The sequence below is a fragment of the Somniosus microcephalus genome, chromosome 3, assembly GCF_052327205.1.
Source record: "Somniosus microcephalus isolate GS21.2 chromosome 3, FLI_Smic_1.0, whole genome shotgun sequence".
Lineage (NCBI taxonomy): Eukaryota > Metazoa > Chordata > Chondrichthyes > Squaliformes > Somniosidae > Somniosus > Somniosus microcephalus.
Window position 1 is genome coordinate 301,339,970 of NC_140989.1, and position 20,428 is coordinate 301,360,397.

General features: G+C 47.8%; 1 protein-coding gene across 2 annotated transcripts in view; it reads right to left on the bottom strand.

The window, feature by feature from the left end:
• Nucleotides 1–20,428, bottom strand: part of frem1b (Fras1 related extracellular matrix 1b) — a 295,010-nt gene that overhangs the window by 67,131 nt on the left and 207,451 nt on the right. For both annotated transcript variants that reach the window (XM_085982850.1, XM_085982849.1), the window contains 3 exons: nt 9,752–9,896; nt 5,930–6,071; nt 2,302–2,497 (listed from right to left, as the gene is read on the bottom strand). In XM_085982850.1, the coding sequence (XP_085838976.1) occupies nt 2,302–2,497; nt 5,930–6,071; nt 9,752–9,896 (483 nt within the window). The remainder of the gene's footprint in view (nt 1–2,301; nt 2,498–5,929; nt 6,072–9,751; nt 9,897–20,428) is intronic.

A 20,428-nucleotide genomic window follows, 5' to 3' on the forward strand; every position in this document is an offset into this window, starting at 1 on the left:
GACATCACGATCTGCCGTTCTGCATCATTTAAATATGGGCGGCGAGTACAGGCAATGGCAGCGCTGCCAACCTGCTCAAAATGGCGGCTGCTGCGTTTACCCCGAAAGCGGGTGGAAATGAGGCGGCCTCCATTTTTTCTGCAAAACGGGACTTTACGGCCACCAATTTCGTGGCCTAGATTTTTATATTCACAGCAACAGTTAAAGGAAGAAAAAATCCAGTTGGAGTTTAAGTATACCAAGAGATAAATTTCTTATATGGCAACAAATCTTCATCAAACAGGATTTATTAAAACATGCGCTGTGCAAAATTAGGATATGGGCTCAAGATCAATATCAAGCCATTTGCAGAACTATGCCATCTGCTGTAAGGACATCTGGAGCCAACCTGCACCATTGGAACTTCACTGCTAGTGGCAGTCAAGATTACCTCATTCCCAAACTTTACCACCTCTACCTCCTCCCAATCCAGCATAGGGATCAAATGCAGCTTCAATGAATGACCTACTCACACATGCAACAGGGGAAATGCATTTCTCAGCATGGCCCAACACTTCCATTTCCTTTCACAATAAATAGCAATAGCAGCATTGCAAAGCTGCCCACACTTCTTATTAATGGGTCATTAATGGCAGCAGTGTGGCTGTCGAGCTATCAGATTCCTACTCTTCCTCTGTCACCGCCAATTCATCTTCATCACCTGTGCACTGTGACTTGCCCAGTGCTACTTCCTCAAGCTCATAAACTGCATCCTGTGGGATGTTTGTAGCTGTGCTGGTGCTTGCTAATGTTGATTAAGAAGGATGTGAGATGCTGTCTTGTTCTGGATCAGTGGTAATGCTAGAAGCCCCTACAATGTCAGAAAAAGGACAAATGCAGCAGATCTACAAAATCTCCACGTATGACAGACGTGTGGAAGGCCAAGAGCAACCTAGCAAAACACTATAGAGAAAGATCTCCTAGAAGCTAGCATTACTTGGAAAGAAATGCAGCTGCTAGCCAAAAACAGGATGAAGCAGAAGAGCCCAATTCGGGACCTCTTTGTTTGAAGTGCCACAGGCAGATATATATTTTGTCTGGTTTCTTAAGGGCAGTCCTCAGTTTAAAAAAAAGAGACAAGGTAAACCTCTTTTAAGATAATTCTTAAAGGTTTCTTGGCACAAGATTATTGCTCAAGCTATAAAATTATTGAAAAAGGGGAATAAAAAGGTGAAAAAGTAGTAACTCAAAAAATAAAAGCATGTAATAATTTGTTCCTCCACTCTTGTTTTGGTGTCTTCATGAATGACAAAAACAACTAACTTAAGTTGTTAAATAGCAGAAAAGCAGAGTTGGTTAAAGAGAAATTTATGTAATAAATTGTAAATGAACAAAACCCTTCAAGTCACTTCCTGCGTAACTCAAATTAAAGGACAGCTCGAAGTCAACAGATTAACAAAAACCCTTATGCTGCTGTCTGTACAACTCTAATTACAGGCAGCTCCATGTCACTAATGGTGAGTCCATCCTTGGAATTAATCATTAGATGGCCCAATTCTCACAGCTTCTCAGTCTCTACTACAATTCATATTCATCAGGAATGATTATTGGACTACATAAAAAATCAGTTTATGATCTTCCTCAACTGTAATGGCAGGAAGAACTGATAGTTGATAGCCTTATTTATCGAATGGTGTCCATATTAGGCAACCTGCTTTTGTGGGGAAAACCAGTCACACCACACTTGCAAACGATAGAATAGGTGACAAACTTGCTATTACTTGAAGTGGGATCTTGGCAATGGCAATTGACACCCAGAGACACAAACAATAACCATGATTTTTCAAGTCATATTTTGGTTCGACAAGCTGCATCTGTAGAGCGTTATCAAAACAGTGAAGGATCCTTCTCATCGCCAATTATCAGATCCACTAAAGCTGCTAGATATTGGTTGGAAAGAAGAACTCCTCTTACAGGTTCATAGAAAAGCTACATACATAGATCATAATTTGTAAGCTGTAAGAGAGTTTAGTAACATCGCCCAAGACTACATTAAATCAGGTTACTGCAAGTGGAATAATTATTAGTCACTTGGGTTCAAGGGCAGAGTAGGGAAAAGGTACTGTTTGGCAAACTTTTATATTTTCACAAAGCAATGATGCAGATCATATCAAAAACATCACGTCTGTGGTTCTCAGTTTTCAAAAAGATAAGTTTTCCACCATGCCCTTTTGACAACTCTAAGCTAAAATATATCATTTTTAATAATATTTAAAAATAAAGCTGCATAATGAACTTTGTCCAGAATTATAATTTACTCACCTTTCTTCATGTTTTTTAGTGAAATATAAAAATTCTGTGAAGGTGAGGAGCTATCCCCATCTGTAACATGGAAGCGAAAGCTGTCATGACCTTTTGACCCCACAATGGTGGTGTGCAGATACCAGACTCGATTCATGTCTATATCTTCTTGACTATAATTCATGCCTGGATATAGACTAATCCATTCAAACACAGTCTATTGGAAGAGAGTAGATAAAACTTATTAACACAACATTGTTAAAATAAAGTGCTGTAGTTATTTTATGCCGCTTAGGTCATTGTGCTCAGCCCACGTAAGTCCTTGATCTGTGTTTTTATTGGTTTTCTAATTATCTCTAAGTTTGTTATATCGCATCAGTAAACATATTAAGCAGTTAGAAGGAAAGAGTTGCAGGTTGTGGGTCATTTCCCATTTGGATCATTACCACAGTGTGAGTAATGGCACGGGAGCGTTTAGACAGAGCGGGAAGTTGAGAGCCGGCAGATGAGGATTCCTTCCGCGCTTTTTAAAAATTTGTTGGTTACACCGGCTGAGATAAGTCAACAGTTAATCTGTTTTTAGTAATGTTGGTTGAGGGATAAATGTTAGGCAGGACACCGTGAGAACTCTCTGTTCTTCTTCAAAAAGTCCTTTAGGTCCACCTGAGCAGACAGACAAGGCCATTGTTTCATGTCTTATGCATAAGATAATTGTAAGATTTACAAGATAATTACAGCTGAGGAAGGCCGTTCAGCTCATCGTCATTCATCTATCCATGCAGCGAGACCTAAAGTACCCCCATTGTAGCATCCAATTGTTTCTTAAACGATTCCATTGATTTTGCTTCCATTACTCCACACATCTGGAACTCTATTCCTCAAATTGAGCACTCTTTGTGTGAAGAAGAATTTCCTGATATGAATCTCTAGGGTTACTTTTTACTAGTTTGAACCTGTAACTCCTAGTTCTACTCCCGCAGTTTAATTTAAACTAATTTTCCAGGCTAATTTTTTTCTCCAAACCCTTAACAACCCTATAACCATTTAAAGCAGTCAACTCCCTTCAAGGCTGTAAAGCCAAGTTTCTCCAGTCTTTCCCCATAACTCAGACCCCAACACTGGGGATCAGCCTCATAGCCCTTCTTTGCACTGCATCCAATGCTTAAGGGTCTCACATGTTCCTTAATAACCAGAGCTGGACACAGTATTCAAGGTGTAGTCTGACCAGAGCAATATAAAGTTTGATCACTCCCTCCTTTGCCTTGTATTCTACTGTTTTGACTGTGTAGTTAAAGATCCTATTGGCTTTATTGACTGATGCTCTGCAATAGACTAGATGTAATATCTCCAAATTTGCAGACGACACAAAGCTGGGTGGGCATGTGTGCTGTGAGGAGGATGCCAAGAAACTCCAGGATGATTTGGACAGGTTGGGTGATTGGGCAAAAGCATGGCAGATGCAATATAACGTGGATAAATGTGAGGTTATCCACTTTGGTGGCAAAAACAGGAAGGCAGATTATCTGAATGGCAATAGATTGGGAGAAGGGGAAGTGCAACGAGACCTGGGTGTTCTTGTGCACCAGTCACTGAATGTAAGCATGCAGGTGCAGCAGGCGGTTAAGAAGGCAAATGGCATGTTGGCCTTCGTAGCAAGAGGGTTTGAGTACAGGAACAAGGGTGCAAGGATGTCTTGCTGCAGTTGTACAGGGCCTTGGTGAGACCACATCTTGAGTATTGTGTGCAGTTTTGGTCGCCTTATCTGAGAAAGGATGTTCTTGCCATGGAAGGAGTTCAGCGAAGATTCACCAGGCTGATACCTGGGATGGCAGGAATGACGTATGAGGAGAGATTGGGTCGATTGGGCTTGTATTCGCTGGAGTTTAGATGAATGAGAGGGGATCTCATTGAAACTTATAAAATTCTGACAGGACTGGACAGACTCGATGCAGGAAGGATGTTCCCGATGGTCGGGGAGTCCAGAACGAGGGGTCACAGTCTAAGGATAAGGAGTAGGCCATTTAGGACAGAAATTAGGAGGAATTTCTTCACCCAGAGTGGTGAACCTGTGGAATTCTCTACCACAGAAGGCAGTAGAGGCCAATACATTAAATATATTCAAGAAGGAGTTGGATATATTTCTTAAGGCTAAAGGGATCAAGAGGTATGGGGAAAAGCAGGGACTGGGTACTGAATTTGGATGATCAGCCATGATCGCATTGAATGGTGGAGCAGGCTCGAGGGGCCGAATGGCCTACTCCTGCTCCTATCTTCTATGTTTCTATGTTAAGTTTAGCCTCGAGTCTACTCGGAGTCTTAGGCCTCTTTCAGCTTCATCCTTAGCTATTTCAGTACTATTCATGGAACATGCAGGTCATCTATTCTTCCTGACTATGCGCAGCATTTTACACTTGTTTGTATTAAATTTAATTAATCCTCAAGTTTACTCCTGATAATTGAATTATTTTACATGGAATGGAAGTAAATGGGTCTGTAGTTACTTGAGTCTGCTTTGTCTTCCTTTTTGAGTAGGGCACCATTTTAGCCTCTTTCTAATCTACTGGTACCTCCCCATAATGCTTGTCAATGCCACGCAAATCTCCTCTCTAGTTGCTCTCAGCTCTCTTCAATTAATAACTTATTTTCTTGGGGATTTATTTGTTTTCAGCCCATTTAGCCTGTCTGGAACTTCCAACAATGCAGTACTGTTTCATTACTGCACTGAAGTCTTTGCCTAGATTATGTGTTCAAGTCCTGGCATGGGGCTTAAACCCACACTCTTTTGACTCAGATGCAAGAGTGCTCGCAACTGAGCCAAGCTTACACCAAGTCAGTATAAACAAAAGAAAGTTGATTTTACTGATTTGTTAAATTTAATTAATCCTCAGGTTTACTTCGCTTCGCTGCCGACCGCAAATTCCGGGCCATTAAAATAATGCATATTTGATTTAAGGGCACCAAACAGACACTGGTTTGAGCTATTTGGGGTCACACGAGCCAGCAGACCTGAGTTAAGCTGCTCACATCCCACAACTCTCTGGCCACTTTGCCGGGGAGCTGCCCCCGTAGTGCTGGTGCTGGCACAGAGACTCACCATTAGTATTGTAATAAACCTGTCTCTGGGATTTGGGACAAGATCGCAGTAAGGACAAAATGGCAGACAAAAGTTCCACCCTGCCACTCTTCCAGTGGCACAGCTGGAACTTTTAGGCCTCTTGTCTTGCACTCCCAATTCAGTCGAATGAAATTACAAAGGGAGGAGGGCAATTGCTTTGGTCTCTGTGTATAGCGACGTTATAAAGGGGTTCATGTAGTTCATGCAAATTGCCTCTGGTTTGTATTTCTAACATTCTGATATGTCTTTCCTCTTGAACATGTTTATAATTTCACTGGAATTACTGACCATGGAGAACCTTCATCAACTTCAAGAAGTCACTTATAATCGCTGTACAAAGAGGGTAGAGGAATTCTTCCCCCCAGGTCTCACTACTATTTAAAAATAATTTTCCATGAATGATTAATGACTCATGCTTTTCTGAAGAGAATAATCTCAGTTCTTGTACAGCACAGTGACTTAAAGCCAGGAACCACCTCTCCTCTGAACTCCTTCAATGAATGGAAAATCATGAAACATTCTGTCAGTTCTTACCTTTAACTGCAGCTGGCCAAATATGGGCACAGTATTGATGACATAGTAAAGCTTGAATCGTGGTGTGTCCTTGTCTTCAGCTTCTAATGCCACACTGGAAATAACCTTGTTTTCTCCCACTTCCACTTCCAAGCCAGTGTTCCTGAACAGGTAACGAGCAATCAATGGTCCAATCCAAACACATAACTATCAATGCATTTCCATCAAGCATCTCTGTAACCTGAGAATGACTATAGCAGGGTAGTAATATCTAATAATTCTAAGCGTACTGTTAATTCTCTATAGTAGTGTTAATCACTGAGGGTTGTCAGCACATCTTCATAAATCTAATAGTCCCACAATAGAAATATTTTATTGATTTGAGCACGCTCACGCTTCCAAGCCATTAAACCCCTAGTCTCAATGTAATCTTACCAACCCAGCATTATTTGCACCTTACAGTTCCATGCATGCTGGACAATAAATCGTCCAATGTATGAGCCTAGAAATTGAGTGCTGGCTATTGAGCTGTGGGGGTATTGTAACGAGCATTAATCCTGTTCTCACCCAACATCCACACACACGCATTTGCCAGCAAGTGTCACTGGAAAGCAGTCACAGAATGGAAAGCTTAGCAGGTTTTCCTCTCCCGAGCTGAGGGGTGCTGAAGCCAATTGTATCAATGCTACCACTACCCCAGCTGAAATCAGCCAACTCGGTGCAGGAATCTGGACCTTCCTTGTCTGTATTGCTTAGTTCCACACCGCGAAGTTCAATTAATTGGGTAACTGAAACTTTCAATTTGAGCATAAGTAAATAAAACTAGTATGTAACTGTTGAGCAGTGGCAGTTGAGCTTGTTTTAGAAATTACGGTCTATGCTGTACTTTAATACCACTCCTTAAATCAACAATATCACTAGGTTTGAATCTCCTAATTAATAATCTTCATGTTCCCTAATGCACTTATTTTGAATGAACACCATATTTTGAATAAGATTTATTAAACACAGTCAAAGTGATTCAATAGAGAGTCCCTCATCAATTGACGTTAAAGAAATAGATATTTGAGAAACATTTGTCCGATAATATAAGCTTTATGTAGTGGTTCCAGGTGACAACCCCCAAGGCAAACACTGGATAGAGAACATTAATAGAATTTGAGTCTTAAACAAGACATGCAAGTGAAAAACTGAATGAAACTTCAAAACACAGCCTATCAACCACCCCCCTCCTCCCCCAAACCATACTTACTCAATGCTTTGCAATTATAATATACATTAAAAAATAGAAAACATAGAAAAATAGGAGCAGGAGTAGGCCATTTGGCCCTTCGAGCCTGCTCTGCCATTCAATATGATCATGGCTGATCCTCTAACTGAAAACCATATTCCTGCTCTCTCCCCATACCCCTTGATGCCTTTTGTGTCTAGAAATCTATCTCCTCCTTAAATATATTCAGTGACTTGGCCTCCACAGCCTTCTGTGGTAGAGAATTCCACAGGTTCACCACCCTCTCTGAGTGAAGAAATTTCTCCTCATCTCAGTCCTAAATGTCATACCCCGTATCCCGAGACTGTGACCCCTCATTCTGGACCCCCCCCCAGCCAGGGGAAACATCCTCCCTGCATCCAGTCTATCTAGCCCTGTCAGAATTTTATACGTTTCAATGAGATCCCCTCTCATTCTTCTAAACTCTAGTGAATACAGGCCTATTCGACCCAATCTCTCCTCATATGACAGTCCTGCCATCCCAGGAATCAGTCTGGTGAACCTTCGCTGCACTCCCTCTATGGCAAGTATATCCTTTCTTAGGTAAGGAGACCAAAACTGCACACAGTACTCCAGGTGTGGTCTCACCAAGGCCCTGTATAACTGTAGTAAGACATCCTTGCTCCTGTACTCAAATCCTCTTGCAATGAAGGTCAACATACCATTTGCCTTCCTAACTGCTTGCTGCACCTCCATGTTTGCTTTCAGTGACTGGTGTACAAGGACACACAGGTTCCTCTGTACATCAACATTTCCCAATCTATCACCATTTAAATAATACTCTACCTTTCTGTTTTTCCAACCAAAGTGGTTAACTTCACATTTATCCATGTTATACTGCATCTGTTATGTATTTGCCCACTCACTCAATTTGTCTAAATCGCCTTGAAGCCTCTTTGCATCCTCCTCACAACTCACAATCCCACCTAGTTTTGTGTTGTCAGCAAACTTAGAAATACAGGTAGACTATCCTTTATCCGAACTTCCGAAAACTGAAAACCTCTAAAAACCGAAAGTTTTTTTGTTCAGCGTAAGTCGTGCGCACGACATGACCAGAGTGGCGCACGACTTACGCTGAGCAGGGCAGAGGGTCACAGAGTTCCCTCCTGGGTAGGAGATTGCAGGCCGAGCCGGGCAGTGTGAAGGAGGTACCGGGAGAGTGAACCCAACAATACAGCGGCCCGTCCGATAGCTGCAGCGGCCCGTCCGATATTCTTTTCTCCCCCCGACCCGACCCGAACCGAACCACGGCCCGTCCGATATTCTTTTCTCCCGACCCGACCCGAACCGCAGCCCGTCCGATATTCTTTTCTCCCCCCCGGACCCCCCCCAACCCCGACCCCCCCCCCACGGACCCCCCCGACCCCCCCCCCGACCCCGACCCCACCCCCGGACACCCCCCCCGACCCCGATCCCCCCCGACCTGAACCGCGGCCCGTCCGATATTCTTTTCTCCGCCCCCACCCGACCTGATTTGCGGGCCAGCTTAGTAGGAGTCAGCCGATATCCGGCTTTCCAGAGAAGCAGGAAGGGGAATGAGACACGGAACAGTCGCAAGAGGTAGCCTGAACTTTTACAATTTATATTAAATACAAATTTCCCAGTCTTATAATAATACCTTCTGAAATCCGAAAAATTCCAAAAACCGAAACTCAGCTGGTCCCAAGGCTTTCGGATAAGGGATAGTGCACCTGTATTACATTTGGTTCCCTCATCCAAATCATTGAAATATATTGTGAATAGCTGGGGCCCAAGCACTGATCCCTGCGGTACCCCACTTGTCACCACCTGCCACCCTGAAAAAGACCCATTTATTCCTACTCTCAGTTTCCTATCTGTTAACCAATTTCCAATCCATGCCAGTATATTACCCCCAATCCCATGTGCTTTAACTCTTATGTGGGACTTTAGCAAAGGCCTTCTGAAAATCCAAATACACCACATCCACTGGTTCTCCCTTATCTATTCTTATTACATCCTCAAGAAACTCCAGTAGGTTTGTCAAACATGATTTCCCTTTCATAAATCCATGTTGACTTTATCTAATCCTGTTGATATTTTCTAAGTGTCCTGTTATCACATCCTTTATAATAGACTCTAGCATTTTCCCTACTACTGATGTTAGGCTAACCAGTCTGTAGTTCCCTGTTTTCTCTCTCCCTCCTTTGTGGGGTTACATTTGCCACCCTCCAATCTGCAGGAACTGTTCCATAATCTATAGAATTTTGGAAGATGACAACCAATGCATCCACTATTTCCATGGCCTACCTCTTTTAGTACTCTGGGATGCAAATTATCAGGCCCTGGGGATTTATCAGCTTTCAGTCCCATTAATTTCTCCAGCACTATTTTTTTACTAATACTAATTTCCTTTAATTCCTCCTTCTCACTAGACCCTTGGTTCCCTAGCATTTCTGGGAAGCTATTTGTGTCCTCTTCCATGAAGACAGAACCAAAGTATTTGTTTTATTGCTCTGCCATTTCCTTGTTCCCCATTATAAATTCTCCTGTTTCTGACTGTACCACACAAGAAATTAATATTGTGGATCTCTCACCAAAGAATTGAAGCTTACTTTAAAACAACTGGCTTCTCGTCATTGATCGATATAATATGGACATGTACTGTCCCATGGACTGTGTGCTTGCCATCTGTCAGCTCTATGGTAAAACTATCCTTCAGGGTTTCTGTGTCATCGTGCAAGTACATGAGCTTCATTCCTGCAAAAATAAACAGCATTACAACAAGCCTATGAAAGTATGTTGCCCTATAAAAATACATAACACCCTGTAAAATACACAGACATCAGCTTATAACAGTATGAAGCACCCTGCAAAAGTACAACTCACTTTATTAAAACATGGAGCACCCTTTAGTACAAATATGATGAAAAAATATTCCGGGATGGTTTGGTTAATAAAGATCACAAAGGCAATTACCTGGAAAACCGTCCAGGTGTTCGTCGCTCAGGTGTTGCAGTATGATTTTATTCTGCTCTCACCTGTCAGGCAACTTTTGAAAAATTTAGCTGAGAGTTAAAAGTTGCTGCAGAAGACATTCAAAATTGTGCACAGAAGGTGGCCAGCATTGCTCAGCAAAGCTCAAAGTGCAGGTGCCCGGCAGTGAGTGCAATTCACTGAAATGAACACATCCAAGGAAATGAAGTCAGCATGTTCCTGCTTAGTGAGGCTGTCCGCCCCTTAAAGCTGCTGTGGGCATCTGTTTCCTCCAACAGTGGCCATTTCCTTCCCCCCACGAATGGCCAATTCCCAAGTACAGGTGCTGAACAAATGTTAAGTAAGGTTGTTCCCAGAAACTTTGCAAAAGTCAGCAGCAGTCGGTTAGGTGGGCACCCAGCCACACTTAGGCCATGGAAGGAAATTCCCAGCCATCTTCTACAATGAAGTTGAAATACTCTGAGTTCTTAATATGAATATCAGCTAGAATAATGGCATGCATAATAATCAATCAAAGAGCAGTAAGGTTATCTGAAGATTTTGCATAGGTCAGCAGTAAATGTGTAGCAGATGGACAGCTAATACCATGTGACATGCATACTTGGGCCACTGACCTAGTTAAATGGTACTGTTGGGTAACTTTACCTTGGCAGCTTCCTTAAGGTCCACCATCTTGTTCCATATCTATTTTCAGGTCCTGTGGGCACTCTACACAGCATTAACCCTGGCTACCACCTTGTGTCAAGAAAGCTGCATTGCTCTGTTTTGGGCAGGGTGCCCTAGAGTGCCAAATAGGGCAACCCTCCTCAGATCTGCATCAGCAACCTCCATTTCACCACCCATCAAAATGGAGGTTCAGATCTTGTACCACCCCATCACTTGTCCACAGACTACATTTCCTGCCTCAACATTATTTTCCACCTGTTGTTTTATGCCAGTTACTTCTTTTTCCATCCAGAGGCAATTCCTATCTGAAAAATTGTTTCCTTCCACCTCCTTTTTGTTGTCTTTCATTTTTACCCTCTATTGATTTTTTTTTAGCAGACTTGAAAATGTTCCCCTCCACTTGTAGCCACTTATCTTTAAGTGGCTGCATTTGTACCACTGTGTGAGCTCTCAGCTGTATATACATCTTGCACTGGGAGATTTCCATGAATGTGCAATTAGGGCCAACCCCAGGAGATCTGCAATGTCTGCAATGTGTCGTACACAAAGTCCATTATGCAATGTTTACTTTGAAAAAGCATCAAACCACTAGTATCCCTTATTCTGTTTCAACTTCACCCTTAGCTATTCTAACACCATTCATTATGTACGACGCCAATCTTTTCTTCCTATGTGCAGTAGTTTACACTTGTCCGTATTAAATTTCATCTGCCATTGTTGCACCCATTCACATTTTACCTAGCTCATTTCTAGGTCCTCTGTTCAGACTCAATTTCCTTTCATTTTGTATCATCTACAAGTCAAGCCAATTTGTCTTGAGTAGTGTAACTATGAAGAACCAAAAAATATGAACTGTAAAGTAGCATGATGACTTGCACATTAGAATCTTAAGGTCACTGTACTATGGAGTGGAAACATGCAAGTTGTTGCCTATGTTGAGTTTCTGCTTTTAGATATACAGTATTACTTGGTTGGTGATGCTGAGAATAGTTTAGGAACTTCCCCAAATTGAGGGGGAGGACTATCAGAAGGAAAGTTTGTTTTTTTACACCCCCGAGGCAGTACATAAGTCCACTGTATAAGGACTGATAACCTTAGCCTTCATCCCTGAAAATATATAGTGGATGCTAGTCCCAAAAACTAAATTAAAGAGGTAGGAAGGTGTAATAATTGTGAAAAGACAGTAGGACATGTGATTAGTTTTTTAGCAATCACAATTTTCAAAGAGAGTCCTCGTATCATTCAAGCTGTTGTTGTTTGGCGAACCGACCTCTACCTAGCGGAAGCTGAACGCCAACTCTCCGACACCTCCTCCTACCTCCACCTGGACCATGACCCCACTACCGAACATCAAACCACCGTTTCCAAGACTGTCACTGACCTCATCTCCTCTGGAGATCTTCCACCCACGGCCGCCAACCTCATAGTTCCCCAACCCCGCTTCTACCTCCTTCCCAAGATCCACAAACAGGACTGCTCTGGTATACCCATCGTTTCAGCCTGTTCTTGCCCCACGGAACTTATCTCTTCTTATCTCGACTCTATCTTTTCTCCCCTTGTCCAGTCTCTTCCCACCTACATCCACGACTCTTCTGACGCCCTCCGCCACTTTAACAGTTTCCAGTTTCCTGGCCACAACCGCCTCCTTTTCACTATGGACGTACAATCCCTCTACACCTCCATCCCCCACCAGGATGGCCTGAGGGCGCTCCGCTTCTTCCTTTAACAGAGGCCCAACCAGTCCCCATCCACCACCACCCTCCTCCGCCTGGCTGAACTAGTTCTCACATTGAACAACTTCTCCTTTGACTCCACTCATTTCCTCCAAATTAAAGGTGTTGCTATGGGTACCCGCATGGGTCCTAGCTATGCCTGCCTTTTCGTGGGATATGTGGAACACTCTTTGTTCCAGTCCTACTCGGGTCCCCTCCCTCACCTCTTTTTCCGGTACATTGATGACTGTATCGGTGCCGTTTCCTGCTCTCGCCCTGAACTAGACAATTTCATTCACTTTGCCTCCAATTTCCACCCTTCCCTCACCTTCACATGGTCCATCTCCGACTCTTCCCTTCCCTTCCTCGACTTCTCCATCTCCATCTCTGGGGATAGGTTATTGACAAACATTCACTACAAGCCCACTGACTCCCACAGCTACCTAGGCTATACTTCCTCCCACCCCGCCTCCTGTAAGGACTCTTTTCCATTTTCCCAGTTTCTCCATCTCCGCTGCATCTGCTCAGACGATGCCACCTTCCACACCAGTGCTTCCGACATGTCTTCCTTTTTCCTCAACCGAGGATTCCCCTCTACCATGGTTGACACGGCCCTCGACCGTGTCCGTTCTATCTCCCGAACTTCTGCCCTCACCCCTGCCCCTCCTTCCCGGAACCACAATAGGGTTCCCCTTGTCCTCACCTTTCACCCCACCAGCCTCCACATTCAATGGATCATCCTCCGCCATTTCCGCCACCTCCAATGTGATCCCACCACCAAATGCATCTTCCCCTCCCCTTTCAGCATTCCGTAGGGACCGCTCCCTCCGAGACACCCTAGTCCACTCCTCTATCACCCCCAGCACCCCTTCCCCTTCGCCCAGCACCTTCCCATGCAAGCGCAGGAGATGCAACACCTGCCCTTATACCTCCCCCCTTCCCACTGTCCGGGGCCCCAAACACCCCTTCCAGGTGAAACAGCGATTTACTTGTACTTCTTGCAATCTAGTATACTGTATTCGCTGCTCACGATGTGGTCTCCTCTACATTGCGGAGACCAAACGCAGATTGGGTGACCGCTTTGAGAAACACCTCCATTCAGTCCGTAAGGGCGACCCTGAGCTTCCGGTTGCCTGTCATTTCAATTCACTGCTCCATTCCCACTCAGACTTCACCATCCTCGGCCTCTTACATTGTTCCACAGAAGCTCAGCGTAAGCTCGAGGAACAGCACCTCATCTTCCGATTAGGCACTTTACAGCCTTCCGGACTCAATATCGAGTTCAACAATTTCAGGTCATAACCTCGGCCCCTATCATATTTTTATATATTTTTTATCCACACTTTTGGTTTGTGCCTTTTCCCTTTTTTTTCTCTCCCACATGGCAGCTGTCTTTCATTCTGCCAGCGCATTTCACACTTCATCTGGAGCCATCCTTTGTTTCTTTACCTGCCCTATTACCATCTCATCTCGCCTTGAATATCTCTTAATGTCTCTTCACCTCTCAGACCTTCCCTTTTGTTCTTTCATCCCCTCCCCCATAATTCCCAGCCCCCCAAACTTGCTTTTTAATCTGTTTCATTTCCTGCTTTTTTCTCAGTTCTGACGAAGGTTCTTTGACCTGAAACGTTAACTCTGTTTCTCTCTCCACGGATGTTGCCTGGCCTGCTGAGTTTTTCCAGTGTTTTCTGTTGTTATCTTGTATTACAAATGTGTTTTCCCACCTCTTTGCCCTGCAGTGAGCACTATTCCCTTTCTGAGCAGGGTAACACACTTGCTGATTTCCTCATCTTCCTTTTAAGAAAGAACCTAGGCACATCTCAATACCTCTCTCAGATGTGGTATCTGAAATTGGCATTTCACCCTATTGATAGTCAGAAATACAAACCTGTGTCCTACCACTCCATTCTGCAGCAATTAAGTACACCATGCCAGCTTATTCAGCAAAGTATTCGAAGGGAAACCAAGATAAATTTAAATATAGAAAAAAAATCAAAACCCTTAATGGCATTGCTTGAATTTCTGCAGTTCTTTCATCAAAATACATATCATTGCTGATAATTTCTCCACCATGGGTGACTGTGGCATTTAAATTTATTGCCCACGATAATGTTAGGAATTCTGTTAAAAATCAAAGACTCAATCTTTGCACTGTTTCTTTAATACAAACTGCAGAGACATATAACTGATCTATAAACATTCACAACAGGCAACTTAGAAAATTAATATTGTAATTTTTAAAAATAACTCTTCCTGCATAAAATTGATTAACACAACTTTACAGTCATGGTAACATAAGAACATAAGAAATAGGAGCAGGAATAGGCCACTTGGCCCCTCGAGCCTGCTCCGCCATTCAGTAAGATCATGGCTGATCTTAGGCTCAAAGCCACTTCCCCGCCCGCTCCCCATAATCCTTCACTCCCTTAACTTGCAAAAATCTGTCTATCCCCACCTTAAATGTATTTAATGACCCAGCCTCCACAGCTCTCTGGGGCAGAGAATTGCACAGATTTACGACCCTCTGAGAGAAGAAATTCCTCCTCATCTCAGTTCTGAAAGGGCGATCCCTTAGTGACACCCAGTGCACTTTCCAGCAGAGTCATTGGATTGTTGATTTTTCCCCCGCTGCCTACCCAGGGAAAATGTGGCCAATCCCAAACTGAGATCAGCTGACTCAACACAGACCATGGATCAAACCTGGGATGTCATGGTTCTATGGCTCAATTCCACACTGAACATTGCATTTATTAACTGAGCTTTCAATAAAGAGACCAAAACTGTACACAGTACTCAAGGTGTGGTCTCACCAATACCCTGTACAGTTGTAGCAGGGCTTCCCTGTTTTTATACTCCAACCCCCTTGAAATAAAGGCCTACATTCCATTTGCCTTTATGATTACTTGCTGTACCTGCATGCTAACTTTTTGTGTTTCATGCACAAGGACCCCCAGGTCCCTCTGAACTGTAGCATTTTGTAATCTCTCTCCATTTAAATAATAATTTGCTTTTTTATTTTCCCAATGTAGTGTCCGAGTATCAATAATACACGGACTGCAGGAGAACAATAATAACAACAGGTATTTACTGAACAGAGGGTACTCTTTTATTTGGACCCAAAAAAACCCAATTCAACTGTAAATAAACAAAAGTTCAACTAAAGCTTAACAAATCAAATTAAAATTTGGTTTTCTGTGTTGATGATGCACTCCAGTCCCCGCGGCGCCCATCGGTCGCGGAAATACTCAAGCGCACCGGCGGACACCGCGTGCTCCATCTCCAGGGCCACCCGGGCGCGAACATGGCCGCGGAAGAGATGCAGGCAATCCGGCTGGACGACCCCCTCGACCGCCCGCTGCCTGGACCAATTGATGGCTCTTTTAGCCAGGCCCAGGAGCAGGCCCACAAGGAGGTCCTCCAACCTGTCCGCTCCCCTCCGCACCGGGTGACCGTAGATCAAGAGCGTGGGACTGAAGTGCAACCAAAAATCGAGGAGCAGCCCCTTCAAGTAGTGAAAGAGGGGCTGCAACCTCTCACAATCCATATAAACGTGAAACATGGACTCCTCCAGGCCGCAAAAAATGCAGGCGGCCTGGGAGTCCGTGAACCTACTTAAAACCTTATTGCACGGGACCGCTCCGTGCAACACCCTCCAGGCCAAGTCCCCGATGGAACAAGGGAGGACTCCCGCATAGAGAGCCCTCCATTGGGGACCTCCGCTACCGCCGGTCGGCAAAACGCCACGCCAAGGCGTGTCCGGACGGTAGACGAAGATGGCAAAGTGGAGAGTGTGCAGGAGCAGCCCGTACAGGAAACCCCTCCGCGCGGAATGAAAAGGCACGGAGGGTATTTCCTCGAGACGGCTCAAGTTGTGAGGCGCCGGTTCCCGAGGGGAGTTTCGGGGCCGGGCGCCGATGAGGAATTCCGTCCGAACGGGGGTAAGCTCGGACGGGATCGCCCCACGTGCTTGAGCCGCCTCGATACACCTAGTGGAGTCGGGGCCCAGTGCCGCTTTCACCGATTCGATGGTTTCGACCGCGAGCCGGACGTTGGCCCAGGACAGGCGCCGCGCCAGCTCCTCCGGCGCCATCCAGCCCGCTCCTCCGCCATCGAGCAGGTCCCCGACTCTGGTCACCTTGCCAGCCACAGCCCTACCCTCCGCCAGCCGCCCGAACCCGTGTTCGCGGAGGTGCGGATTCCTGAGCAGCGGCTCCCGAAGGAGAGCCGCCGCTCCTGACGGGGGAGAGCTCCGCCTGGAAGCGACGTAGTTCCAAACCCATAGTAGTTCCTGGTAGAAGACAGGCAGCTCCCGCAGGCCGGCACGCCTGCTGCCCACTTTCGCAAACAGGAGCTGCGTGTCGTAATTGAGGTCATGCAGCTGGCGGAAGAAAAACGTCGCCAGCGCACACCATCTCGGAGGATTCTCGACGTACAGGTATCTCTGCAGCGTCTGAAGACGGAAAGTCGCAGCCTGGGTGCGAAGGCACACCAGCGCCTGACCGCCCTCCCTAAGCGGGAGACACAGAACCGCGGCAGAGACCCAGTGCTTCCTTTTGTCCCAGAAGAAGTCGATGAGCTTCTTCTGAATCTTGGCGACAAACGCAGGGGGAGGGATCAAAGTGACCAACCGGTACCACAACATGGCGGCCACCAGCTGGTTTATGACCAGCGCTCGACCCCTGTAGGACAACACTCGGAGCAGTCCTGTCCAGCGTCCTAGGCGAGCGGTGACTTTGGCCTCCAGCTCTTGCCAGTTCGCCGGCCAAGCGTCCTCGGCAGGGCTAAGGTAGACTCCCAAATAGAGGAGGTGCGTGGTGCTCCAGGCGAAAGGCCTGAACTCCTCCGGCAGGGAGTCCACCCGCCACTGACCCACCAGGAGTCCGGAACATTTCTCCCAGTTGATCTTGGCGGAGGATGCGTCCGAGTAAATCTGCTGGCATTCCCGCATCCTCCGCAAGTCAGCGGGATCCGTGACCGTGAGGAGCACGTCATCGGCGTAAGCCGAGAGGACCACCTCCACGCCCGGCCCTTGCAGAGCCAGTCCCGTCAACCTCTTCCGCAAGAGGCGCAGGAAAGGCTCCACGCAAATGGCATATAACTGACCGGACATGGGGCATCCCTGACGCACCCCCCTCCCGAAGCGAAGGGGCGCCGTCAAGGACCCGTTAACTTTAATCAGACACTCCGCGGCGGCGTACAGAAGTCGGATCCGGGCGACGAAATGCGTCCCGAACCCGAATGCGCGCAGAGTCCCGAAGAGATACTCGTGATCCACCCTGTCGAACGCCTTCGCCTGATCCAGGGAAAGGAAGGCGACCGACAGACCAGCCCTCTGGGAGTGGTGGACCAGGTCCCGGACCAGATGGATGTTATCGTGGATGGTCCGGCCCGGGACCGTGTAGGACTGGTCGGGGTGGATCATGTGGGCCAGCACGGTGCCAAGGCGAGCAGACATGGCCCTGGCAAAGATTTTAATAGTCCGTGCTGAGGAGGGAGACCGGGCGCCAGTTCTTAAGGAGGCGGAGATCGCCCTTCTTAGGCAGCAGGACAATGACCGCCCTGCGCCAAGAGAGGGGCATCTCCCCGGTCGCCAAACTTTCCCCCAGGACCCGCGCGTAGTCGCCCCCCAAGACGTCCCAGAACGCCCTGTGGAACTCCACGGTCAGCCCGTCCAGCCCCGGGGACTTTCCCCTAGAGAGCTGGCGGAGGGCGCCGGTCAGCTCCGCCAGACTTAGCGGAGCGTCCAATTTTTCGGCGCCCTCCGGGCCAACCTTCGTCAGGTCCTCCCACAAAACTCTGCGCGCATCCTCGCTGGACGGATCCGGAGAGAACAGATCCCCGTAATAGGCGCGGGTCTCCGCGCTGATTCCCTCCGGATCCGAGACCAGAGATCCGTCGTCGGCCAGCAGCCCCAAGAGCTGCTTACAGACCCCCCATCTTTTTTCCAGCGAGTAGAAGAAGGGGGAGCCGCGGTCCAGGTCCCGCAGGAGCTGGATCCGCGACCTCACGTACGCGCCTCGGGACCCGACGAGCTGCAGGTCCTTCAGCGCGCCCTTCTTCTCTTCGTACACCTTCCGCAGGGCCGGGTCCTCGACAACCTGACCGAGACGGGACTCCAGGTCGAGCACCTCCTTCTCCAACCGCCCGACCCGGGCCTCCCGCCTCTTGGTCGGCCCCTTCGCGCACTCCTGACAGAAGAGATGGATGTGAGCCTTGCCCACATCCCACCATAGCCTCAAGGAGGGGAAGCCCCCCTGCTTCCTTCTCCAGTCGGCCCAGAATCAACAAAACGAATCCCGGAACCGTGCGTCCTCCAGCAGCAGGTTGTTAAAATGCCAGTACACGGACCCCCCCCGCGCGTGCAGCGGAGCGAGCTCCGCCCACACCAGGTGGTGGTCCGTGCACGGCACCGGCCGCATGGAAGCTGCCGGAACGCAGGAGACGTACGCCCGGGAAATGTAGAGGCGGTCGATTCTGGACCTTCCTCCCCCAGACCTCACGCTAGTGAAGGCGCTGGAGTCGGGGTGGAGATTTCGCCAGACGTCCACCAAGTCGAAGGACCCAACCAGGTCCCTCAACTTCTCCATCGCCGCCGGGCTTCGCGGGGGACCCGAACGGTCTCTCGCCTCGAGGGTGCAGTTAAAATCCCCCCCGAGGATGACGCACTCGCCCACGTCGATGGAGCCCAAGAGAGCGGACACTTCTTCGAAGAAGCGCACTTGCTGCGCACTGGTCTGAGGGGCGTACACGTTCACTAGATGGAGCGGCACGCCCCCCAGGCGAACAGTGACCTGGAGCAAGCGGCCCGGCACTTGCTCCTTGACCCCCAAGATCTCCGGCTGAAAATGCGGGGCCAGCAAGATAGCCACCCCGCTGGAATTGTTGGAGAGGTGACTCATGCTGACCCCTCCTTGCCACTCCAGGAGCCACGTGGCTTCGTCTCCCGGAACGGTGTGGGTTTCTTGCAGGAAGCACACCGCATACTTCCCGTCCCGAAGGACCGAGAAGTTATTGAATCTGCGGCGCGCCTCCCTGCTGCCGTTGATGTTGAGGCTGGCTATGGTTATCTTCATGTCAGAAGCATAGTGCAACCTCTACCTACACCTAACGGGGGGAGGAAGCGCAGCCGCTGGTCCGCCGCCACTTCCTCAGCAGCCCAGTGAGAAACGTTGTGAGCCGACGCAGCTCGAGCGGGTTCACACCCTCGTCCGCGCCCAAGATCTTAACGGCGGCGCGGACGGAATCGATGAGCAGCGCCAGCTCCGACCACCTGTCGAGGGCCAGCCGGACCTTATTGCGCTGACCCAGGCACGTGGCCATAAAATCCCGGAGTTCCCTTACGGAAATGAGGGGAGACTCGGCAAGGGGCACGAGGTCATCCATCGCCACGTCGGCGCTGGAGTCCGAATCGTCCTCCGTGCCCATCACCGAGTCCCCATCCTCCTCCAGGGGGTCGTCACCAGCGGCCGACCCGTCCGCCGCGCAGTGCGAAGCGAACGACTCGGCCGCGCCAGCCAGCCCCGCCTCCGCCCGGATCCCACCCCCAGGATCGGCGGCAGAGGATTTCTCCCTGGGCTCCTCTAGGGGTGCCGGGCCAGAAGACGGCGGCGGTTCAGAGCTCCCCTCCGCCTCAGACGCCGGAACGACCGGAGAAACCGGGGAGAGAACAATTTCCAGCTCCTCCAGTACGTCCGGCACCAGAGACGCAGCCAGGGGGCCATCCTCCTCCCCGCCACCAACCTCCGACCCAGCGGACGGGGGGTTTTGAATTAAAAGCTCTACCAGGACGAGCATCCCCTGGGAGACGTCCGGGTCGCATTGGGCGAGCTCATTAACCTCGAGCTCGCCCGACCCAGCCCCCAGGCTGCCCGACCCGGCGAGGGGTAACGACACCGATAAAAGGTCAACTTCAATTAC